General features: G+C 58.7%; 1 protein-coding gene across 1 annotated transcript; it reads left to right on the plus strand.

Moving 5' to 3' along the window:
• The first annotated feature begins 1,268 nt into the window (after positions 1 to 1,268).
• On the plus strand, positions 1,269 to 7,476 carry MINK1 (misshapen like kinase 1). The gene is made up of 5 exons (XM_075577689.1): positions 1,269 to 1,424; positions 1,538 to 1,638; positions 1,943 to 2,092; positions 4,452 to 4,751; positions 6,980 to 7,476. Exons 1-5 carry the CDS (start codon positions 1,397 to 1,399, stop codon positions 7,061 to 7,063), a joined length of 663 nt encoding a protein of 220 aa, XP_075433804.1. The 5' UTR covers positions 1,269 to 1,396; the 3' UTR covers positions 7,064 to 7,476.
• The last annotated feature ends 3,163 nt before the right edge of the window (positions 7,477 to 10,639 follow it).

The following is a 10,639-nucleotide window of genomic DNA, read 5'->3' on the forward strand; positions in this document are numbered from 1 at the left end:
CCACTCTCACTGTGTAATATGAGTGTCCCCTCCCGGGCGCCAAGAGGAAGCGTGGCCCATTGGGGCCAAGAGAGACTGCCCACTCTCACTGTGTAATATGAGTGTCCCCTCCCCGGGCGCCACGAGAGGCTGCCCCACTCTCACTGTGTAATATGAGTGTCCCCTCCCGGGCGCCACGAGAGGCTGCCCACTCTCACTGTGTAATATGAGTGTCCCTTCCCGGGCGCCACGAGAGACTGCCCACTCTCACTGTGTAATATGAGTGTCCCCTCCCGGGCGCCAAGAGAGGCTGCCCACTCTCACTGTGTAATATGAGTGTCCCCTCCCGGGCGCCACGAGAGACTGCCCACTCTCACTGTGTAATATGAGTGTCCCTCCCGGGCGCCACGAGAGGCTGCCCACTCTCACTGTGTAATATGAGTGTCCCCTCCCGGGCGCCACGAGAGGCTGCCCACTCTCACTGTGTAATATGAGTGTCCCTTCCCGGGCGCCACGAGAGACTGCCCACTCTCACTGTGTAATATGAGTGTCCCCTCCCGGGCGCCAAGAGAGGCTGCCCACTCTCACTGTGTAATATGAGTGTCCCCTTCCGGGCGCCACGAGAGACTGCCCACTCTCACTGTGTAATATGAGTGTCCCCTCCCGGGCGCCAAGAGAGGCTGCCCACTCTCACTGTGTAATATGAGTGTCCCCTCCCGGGCGCCAAGAGAGGCTGCCCACTCTCACTGTGTAATATGAGTGTCCCCTCCCGGGCGCCACGAGAGACTGCCCACTCTCACTGTGTAATATGAGTGTCCCTTCCCGGGCGCCACGAGAGACTGCCCACTCTCACTGTGTAATATGAGTGTCCCCTCCCGGGCGCCAAGAGAGGCTGCCCACTCTCACTGTGTAATATGAGTGTCCCCTCCCGGGCGCCAAGAGAGGCTGCCCACTCTCACTGTGTAATATGAGTGTCCCCTCCCGGGCGCCACGAGAGACTGCCCACTCTCACTGTGTAATATGAGTGTCCCCTCCCGGGCGCCACGAGAGGCTGCCCACTCTCACTGTGTAATATGAGTGTCCCCTCCCGGGCGCCACGAGAGACTGCCCACTCTCACTGTGTAATATGAGTGTCCCCTCCCGGGCGCCAAGAGAGGCTGCCCACTCTCACTGTGTAATATGAGTGTCCCCTCCCGGGCGCCAAGATTAAGCTTGCCCTGTTATGGTGTATGATATACTACTTCCCCCCGGGCACCCTCTGGTCGGTCTCACCCTCGCTCTCTTCTTTCTCCCCCCCCCCCGCCTCCCAGGTAAGAGGAACAAGTTGCGGGTGTATTATCTGTCCTGGCTGAGGAACAAGATCCTACACAATGACCCCGAGGTGGAGAAGAAGCAGGGCTGGAGTACAGTGGGGGACATGGAGGGGTGTGTGCATTACAGAGTGGGTAAGGACCACTCCCCCACACCAGTCGCTGAGCCTCCTCCAACCTTCCCCTATCATCACTTAACCTCTCACTCCGCCATTTTTTTTCTCCCCCCCCCCCCCCCCCCCATGCAGTTAAATACGAGCGCATCAAGTTCCTAGTGATCGCGCTGAAGAACTCGGTGGAGGTTTACGCCTGGGCCCCCAAACCCTATCACAAGTTCATGGCCTTCAAGGTAGGGCCCCAGCCCACCATCTTTACGGGCGGGCAGAGCGGGAGGGGGAGATGCAGGGGGTTTAAAGATGGCGGCCTCTGGTGGGTGGGCTGTATAGACTGTGTGTGGCTGTGATGTCACTGGCCCAAGGGCTGGGACTACAGTTTGTAGCTGTGACATCATCAGTTCTAGGCTGGGCCTATGATGTCATTGACATCAGCCGCTGTGACATCACAGGTCCAGAGCCGGGTCCTCCCCAAGGTGATTGGCCCCCTCTCTCTTACATTATCGTGGTTTTAACACTACATCCCCCCCCCCCCCCCAGTCCTTTACAGACCTTCCCCACCGACCCCAGCTGGTTGACCTGACTGTGGAGGAGGGTCAGAGGTTAAAGGTCATCTACGGCTCTTCGGCCGGATTCCACGCCGTGGACGTTGACTCGGGGAACAACTATGACATCTACATCCCCGTCCACGTGAGTCGCCCCCTACTGACAACCACGTTATGCACTGGCGCGCGCGCGCACACACACACAGGCTCACACTGACACACACACACACACACACACACACACACACACAGGCTCACACTGACACACACACACACACACAGAGGCTCACACTGACACACACACACACACACACAGAGGCTCACACTGACACACACACACACACACACACAGAGGCTCACACTGACACACACACACACAGGCTCACACTGACACACACACACACACAGAGGCTCACACTGACACACACACACACACACACACACACACACACACACACACACACACATACACACGCACAGAGGCTCACACTGACACACACACACACACACACACACAGGCTCACACTGACACACACACACACACAGAGGCTCACACTGACACACACACACACAGAGGCTCACACTGACACACACACAGAGGCTCACACTGACACACACACACACACACACACAGAGGCTCACACTGACACACACACACACACACACACAGAGGCTCACACTGACACACACACAGAGGCTCACACTGACACACACACACACACACACAGAGGCTCACACTTACACACACACACACAGGCTCACACTGACACACACACACACACACACACAGAGGCTCACACTGACACACACACACACAGGCTCACACTGACACACACACACACAGAGGCTCACACTGACACACACACACAGGCTCACACTGACACACACACACAGGCTCACACTGACACACACACACAGGCTCACACTGACACACACACACAGAGGCTGATACTGACACACACACACACACACACACACAGAGGCTCACACTGACACACACACACAGGCTCACACTGACACACACACACACACACACACACACAGGCTCACACTGACACACACACACAGGCTCACACTGACACACACACACAGGCTCACACTGACACACACACACACAGGCTCACACTGACACACACACACAGAGGCTCACACTGACACACACACACACACACACAGAGGCTCACACTGACACACACACACACACACACACATACACACACACGCACAGAGGCTCACACTGACACACACACACACACACACACACAGAGGCTCACACTGACACACACACACACAGGCTCACATTGACACACACTACTTCATCACCCGCAGATCCCAACACAAGTCTTCCTAGGTGTTCCCAACCATGTGGGTGTCACATCCCCCCTCCCACATGTTCCCCTTCCCGCTCTCCCCCTCCCCCCGTGCTGCACTCCTCCTCCCCCCCCCCCCGCGCACTCCTCCTCCCCCACGCGCACTCCTCCTCCTCTGCCCGCACTCCTCCTCCCCCCCGCGCACTCCTCCTCCCCCCCGCGCACTCCCCCTCCCCCCACGCACTCCCCCTCCCCCCACGCGCACTCCTCCTCCTCTGCCCGCACTCCTCCTCCTCCCCCGCACTGCTCCTCCCCTCCTGCACTCCTGCTCCCCCTCCCGCACTCCTCCTCCTCCCCCGCCCGCACTCCTCCCCCGCCCGCACGCCTCCTCCCCCGCACTCCTCCTCCTGCCCCGCACTTCTCCTCCCCCTCCCGCACTGCTCCTCCCCTCCTGCACTCCTCCCCCTCCCGCACTCCTCCTCCCCCTCCCGCACTCCTCCTCCTCCCCCGCCCGCACTCCTCCCCCGCCCGCACTCCTCCCCCGCCCGCACTACTCCTCCTCCTGCCCCGCACTTCTCCCCCTCCCGCACTCCTCCTCCTCCCCCGCACTGCTCCTCCCCTCCTGCACTCCTCCTCCTCCCCCTCCCGCACTCCTCCTCCCCCTCACGCACTCCTCCTCCCCCTCCCATACTCCTCCCCGCGCACTCCTCCTCCTCCCGCATTCCTCCTCCCCCTCCCGCACTCCTCCTCCCCTTCCCGCACTCCTCCTCCCCCTCCCGCACTCCTCCTCCCCCTCCCGCACTCCTCCTCCCCGCGCACTCCTCCTCCTCCCGCACTCCTCCTCCCCCTCCCGCACTCCTCCTCCCCCTCCCGCACTCCTCCTCCTCCCCCTCCCGCACTCCTCCTCCCCCTCCCGCACTCCTCCTCCTCCCCCTCACGCACTCCTCCTCCTCCTCCCCCTCACGCACTCCTCCTCCCCCTCACGCACTCCTCCTCCTCCCCCTCACGCACTCCTCCTCCTCCCCCTCACGCACTCCTCCTCCTCCCCCTCACGCACTCCTCCTCCTCCCCCTCACGCACTCCTCCTCCCCGCGCACTCCTCCACCTCCCGCACTCCTCCTCCGCCTCCCGCACTCCTCCTCGCCCCCCTGCTTTCCCTCCCCTCTCTCACGTCGGCCTCCCTCTCTCTTTTAGATCCAGAGTCAGATTAACCCTCATGCCATCATCTTCCTGCCCAACACGGAGGGGATGGAGATGTTACTGTGCTACGAGGACGAGGGCGTCTACGTGAACACGTACGGACGCATCATCAAGGACGTGGTCCTGCAGTGGGGGGAGATGCCCACCTCCGTGGCCTACATCTGCTCCAACCAGATCATGGGCTGGGGGGAGAAGGCCATCGAGATTCGCTCGGTGGAGACCGGGCACCTCGACGGCGTCTTCATGCACAAGAGGGCCCAGCGGCTCAAATTCCTGTGCGAGCGCAACGACAAGGTAACCTGCACTCACACTCACTCACACCTACTCACTCACACCTACTCACACTCACACCTACTCACACCTACTCACTCACACCTCATGCACAAGAGGGCGCAGCGGCTCAAATTCCTGTGCGAGCGCAACGACAAGGTAACCTGCACTCACACTCACACACACCTACTCACTCACACCTACTCACTCACACCTCATGCACAAGAGGGCCCAGCGGCTCAAATTCCTGTGCGAGCGCAACGACAAGGTAACCTGCACTCACACTCACACACACCTACTCACTCACACCTACTCACTCACACCTCATGCACAAGAGGGCCCAGCGGCTCAAATTCCTGTGCGAGCGCAACGACAAGGTAACCTGCACTCACACACACCTACTCACTCACACCTACTCACTCACACCTCATGCAGTAGAGGGCCCAGCGGCTTAAATTCCTGTGCGAGTGCAACGACAAAGTAATCTGCACTCACACTCACACACACCTACTCACTCACACCTACTCACTCACACCTCATGCACAAGAGGGCCCAGCGGCTCAAATTCCTGTGCGAGCGCAACGACAAGGTAACCTGCACTCACACTCACTCACACTCACTCACACCTACTCACACTCACACCTACTCACTCACACCTCATGCACAAGAGGGCGCAGCGGCTCAAATTCCTGTGCGAGCGCAACGACAAGGTAACCTGCACTCACACTCACTCACACCTACTCACTCACACCTACTCACACCTACTCACTCACACCTCATGCACAAGAGGGCCCAGCGGCTCAAATTCCTGTGCGAGCGCAACGACAAGGTAACCTGCACTCACACTCACACCTACTCACACACACCTACTCACTCACACCTACTCACTCACACCTCATGCACAAGAGGGCCCAGCGGCTCAAATTCCTGTGCGAGCGCAACGACAAGGTAACCTGCACTCACACTCACACCTACTCACACACACTTACTCACACCTACTCACTCACACCTCATGCACAAGAGGGCCCAGCGGCTCAAATTCCTGTGCGAGCGCAACGACAAGGTAACCTGCACTCACACTCACACACACCTACTCACTCACACCTACTCACTCACACCTCATGCACAAGAGGGCCCAGCGGCTCAAATTCCTGTGCGAGCGCAACGACAAGGTAACCTGCACTCACACACCTACTCACTCACACCTACTCACTCACACCTCATGCAGTAGAGGGCCCAGCGGCTTAAATTCCTGTGCGAGTGCAACGACAAAGTAATCTGCACTCACACTCACTCACACCTACTCACACTCACACCTACTCACACACACCTCATGCACAAGAGGGCCCAGCGGCTCAAATTCCTGTGCGAGCGCAACGACAAGGTAACCTGCACTCACACTCACTCACACTCACTCACTCACACCTACTCACACTCACACCTACTCACTCACACCTCATGCACAAGAGGGCCCAGCGGCTTAAATTCCCGTGCGAGCGCAACGACAAGGTAACCTGCACTCACACTCACACCTACTCACACTCACACCTACTCACTCACACCTCATGCACAAGAGGGCCCAGCGGCTTAAATTCCTGTGCGAGCGCAACGACAAGGTAACCTGCACTCACACTCACTCACACCTACTCACACTCACACCTACTCACTCACACCTCATGCACAAGAGGGCCCAGCGGCTTAAATTCCTGTGCGAGCGCAACGACAAGGTAACCTGCACTCACACCTATACTCTCACACTCACACCTACACACTCACACCTACACTCACACCTACACACTCGCACCTACACACACTCACACCTACTCACTCACACCTCATGCACAAGAGGGCTCAGTGGCTTAAATTCCTGTGCGAGCGCAACGACAAGGTAACCTACACTCACCCTCACTCACACCTACACACTCACACCTCATGCACAAGAGGGCTCAGCGGCTTAAATTCCTGTGCGAGTGCAACAACAAGGTAACCTACACTCACACTCACTCACACCTACACCTATACTCTCACACTCACACCTACACACTCACACCTACTCACTCACACACACCTACTCACACCTCATGCACAAGAGGGCTCAGCGGCTTAAATTCCTCACACACACTCACCCCTACTCGCGCCTTCTCTCACACTCGCGCCACTCACCCTGATGTCTTTCTCTCCCCTCATTCCCTCTCCCCTCCCTCTCTCCCCTCATTCTCCCTCTCCCCTCATTCCCTCCCCCCCCCCCCCAGGTTTTCTTCGCCTCCGTCCGCTCTGGCGGGAGCAGTCAGGTTTACTTCATGACGCTAAACCGCAGCTGCATCATGAACTGGTGAGAGAGAGAGCGCCCCCCGGAAACGGAGACAAACGCCCCCCCTCCCCCCCCCCCCCACACTGGAGCGTCACTACCCCCCCCCCCCCCCCACCCTCACTACCGCCTTTCGCTCGCTTCCTTATTATGTGCATTTTAATTTATTGGGGGGGGGGTTGTTATGATGACGGCCTCGCGCCCCCCTTTCCCCTCCGGGTAACAGGCGGGAGATGAAAATGGCGGAGACAGCGGAGGAGGAGAAAGGGGGTTCAATGTCGCAGGGGCCAGTCATCTTTTTCCTTACGCGCGCATCACTTCCTGCAGCGGAGCGACCTGATTGGCTGTCGCTGATGTCCCCCCCCCCGACCCCCCGGAATCATTGAAAGGTTCCGTTTGCGGGGAATTTAGGGAGCGGGGAAGTGAGGGAGCGGGGAAGTGAGGGAGCGGGGAAGTGAGGGAGCGGGGAACTGAGGGAGCGGGGAAGTGAGGGAGCGGGGAAGTGAGGGAGCGGGGAACTGAGGGAGCGGGGAACTGAGGGAGCGGGGAACTGAGGGAGCGGGGAACTGAGGGAGCGGGGAAGTGAGGGAGCGGGGAAGTGAGGGAGCGGGGAACTGAGGGAGCGGGGAACTGAGGGAGCGGGGAACTGAGGGAGCGGGGAAGTGAGGGAGCGGGGAAGTGAGGGAGCGGGGAAGTGAGGGAGCGGGGAAGTGAGGGAGCGGGGAAGTGAGGGAGCGGGGAAGTGAGGGAGCGGGGAACTGAGGGAGCGGGGAACTGAGGGAGCGGGGAACTGAGGGAGCGGGGAAGTGAGGGAGCGGGGAAGTGAGGGAGCGGGGAAGTGAGGGAGCGGGGAAGTGAGGGAGCGGGGAAGTGAGGGAGCGGGGAAGTGAGGGAGCGGGGAAGTGAGGGAGCGGGGAAGTGAGGGAGCGGGGAAGTGAGGGAGCGGGGAAGTGAGGGAGCGGGGAAGTGAGGGAGCGGGGAAGTGAGGGAGCGGGGAAGTGAGGGAGCGGGGAAGTGAGGGAGCGGGGAAGTGAGGGAGCGGGGAAGTGAGGGAGCGGGGAAGTGAGGGAGCGGGGAAGTGAGGGAGCGGGGAAGTGAGGGAGCGGGGAAGTGAGGGAGCGGGGAAGTGAGGGAGCGGGGAAGTGAGGGAGCGGGGAAGTGAGGGAGCGGGGAAGTGAGGGAGCGGGGAACTGAGGGAGCGGGGAAGTGAGGGAGCGGGGAAGTGAGGGAGCGGGGAAGTGAGGGAGCGGGGAAGTGAGGGAGCGGGGAAGTGAGGGAGCGGGGAAGTGAGGGAGCGGGGAACTGAGGGAGCGGGGAAGTGAGGGAGCGGGGAAGTGAGGGAGCGGGGAAGTGAGGGAGCGGGGAAGTGAGGGAGCGGGGAAGTGAGGGAGCGGGGAAGTGAGGGAGCGGGGAAGTGAGGGAGCGGGGAAGTGAGGGAGCGGGGAAGTGAGGGAGCGGGGAAGTGAGGGAGCGGGGAAGTGAGGGAGCGGGGAAGTGAGGGAGCGGGGAAGTGAGGGAGCGGGGAAGTGAGGGAGCGGGGAAGTGAGGGAGCGGGGAAGTGAGGGAGCGGGGAAGTGAGGGAGCGGGGAAGTGAGGGAGCGGGGAAGTGAGGGAGCGGGGAAGTGAGGGAGCGGGGAAGTGAGGGAGCGGGGAAGTGAGGGAGCGGGGAAGTGAGGGAGCGGGGAAGTGAGGGAGCGGGGAAGTGAGGGAGCGGGGAATTTAGGGAGCGCGGCAAAGTGTTGTGTGGTTTTTTATTTTTTTGTGTTTTTTTTACGTTTTCAAACCCACGTTTGTTTTTGAGAGACCGCGCTGATGGAGGCGAGAGCGCCCCCCTGTGATGGGATAAGAGAGCGTCTCGCGAGGGGAATTCCTATAAGTTTTCATTGGTTCAGCGGAGCTTCTTGTAGGGGATTCCTATGTTAACAGGGTCCGCTGCTTTTTGATGGGATAAGAGGGCGTCTCACACACAGGGGATTCCTATAAGATAATAGGGTCGGCGGTGCCCCCCTGTTAGTACAGAGAGCAAAGTCCTTGGCGCACTATCAAGTGCATGAACCTGATAAATTAGTCCTGTTTGTTGAAGAACTGGTTGGAAAATGTCCACAGTCTGACTTCCTGGTTTTCTTCTGAAGTTTGTTGATCTGCAATCAAAGATTGTGTGGGATAAGAGGGCGTTTCCCGGAGGGGATTCCTACAAGTTAATAGGGTCAGTGTCGCCGCAAGACGACATTCCCATAAGTTAATAGGTTCAGAAGCTCCTCCCACTGATGGGATAAGGGGCCGTCTCACGCAGGGGATCCCTAAAAGTGAATAGCGGTGTGCGACGCCCTCTCTTCTCTTAAGTGAGGCAGGTGTTGGATGATCTAAAAAAAAAAATGCACCTTCCCCCAATTACTATTTGCAAGGCACTTTATAAAGTAATTAATAAATTCTCCGTAAACCAAAAACTACCCCCCATTGTCACTTCTAAATGGTGTCCCAATCTGCAAACCTAGCTCAAAAACTCCCCCCCCCCCCCCCACGTCTCACGTCAATAGTTTAAAGATCCCCTTTACTCTCCCCCTTCAAATGCCCTTTAATTTCCCCTATTAGTAATCCCGTTACTCTTCTCTCATACTCAGCCCGGCTTTGGGATCTCGGTTGCTCCCTCTCCTGGGTTAGAGCCCTTCCTGAGAGCAGCGTGCGCTGTATATTCTCCCCCCCCCCCCCCTGTGAGGCTTCTCGGGGTTAGTGTGTGAAGCACCAGGATTTGAAACCCTATTAAACATCCTAAACTACGAGACGGGGGTTACACCGGCCAGGGAAGGAGTTACAGGGCCGAGCGCTCTCACTATAAGGCAGATCCTACAGATGGTGCTAATGGGAGAGATACCGGCAACAGCAGCAACCCCAGAAGGAAGGAGCCAGAGGATACTGTGTTACCCTCCACTGTCCTGCTGTGAGACGGGGGTTACACAGGCCAGGGAAGGGGTTACAGGGCTGAGCACTCTCACTATAATGCAGATCCTACAGATGGTGCTAATGGGGGAGATACCGGCAACAGCAGCGACCCCAGAAGGAAGGAGCCAGAGGATAATGTGTTACCCTCCCCTGTCCTGCTGTGAGACGGGGGTTACACAGGCCAGGGAAGGGGTTACAGGGCTGAGCGCTCTCACTGTAAGGCAGATACTACAGATGGTGCTAATGGGGGAGATACCGGCAACAGCAGCGACCCCAGAAGGAAGGAGCCAGAGGATACTGTGTGTTACCCTCCCCTGTCCTGCTGTGAGACGGGTGTTACACAGGCCAGGGAAGGGGTTACAGGGCTGAGCGCTCTCACTATAAGGCAGATCCTACAGATGGTGCTAATGGGAGAGATACCGGTAACAGCAGCGACCCCAGAAGGAAGGAGCCAGAGGATAATGTGTTACCCTCCCCTGTCCTGCTGTGAGACGGGGCTTACACCGGCCAGGGAAGGGGTTACAGGGCTGAGCGCTCTCATTTTCTTCCCGAAAAGGGGGAAGGTGGCGATTTCTAGAGGAAAAGCACTTTTTATTAACCTCTTTGCTGCCAGAGATCTGCAACACCGAATAAGAGGGTGTCTCATGCCTGTGATGCATCTGTA

Source organism: Ascaphus truei, chromosome 20 (assembly GCF_040206685.1).
Source record: "Ascaphus truei isolate aAscTru1 chromosome 20, aAscTru1.hap1, whole genome shotgun sequence".
Lineage (NCBI taxonomy): Eukaryota > Metazoa > Chordata > Amphibia > Anura > Ascaphidae > Ascaphus > Ascaphus truei.

Excerpts from the sequence above, each read along its gene's own strand:
- MINK1 (XM_075577689.1), top strand. The coding sequence starts at position 1,397 with ATGGAGGGGTGTGTGCATTACAGAGTGG. Across the intron at positions 1,425-1,537 it reads GTGTGTGCATTACAGAGTGG|TTAAATACGAGCGCATCAAG; the intron begins GTAAGGACCACT and ends CCCCCCATGCAG. Across the intron at positions 2,093-4,451 it reads ACATCTACATCCCCGTCCAC|ATCCAGAGTCAGATTAACCC; the intron begins GTGAGTCGCCCC and ends TCTCTCTTTTAG.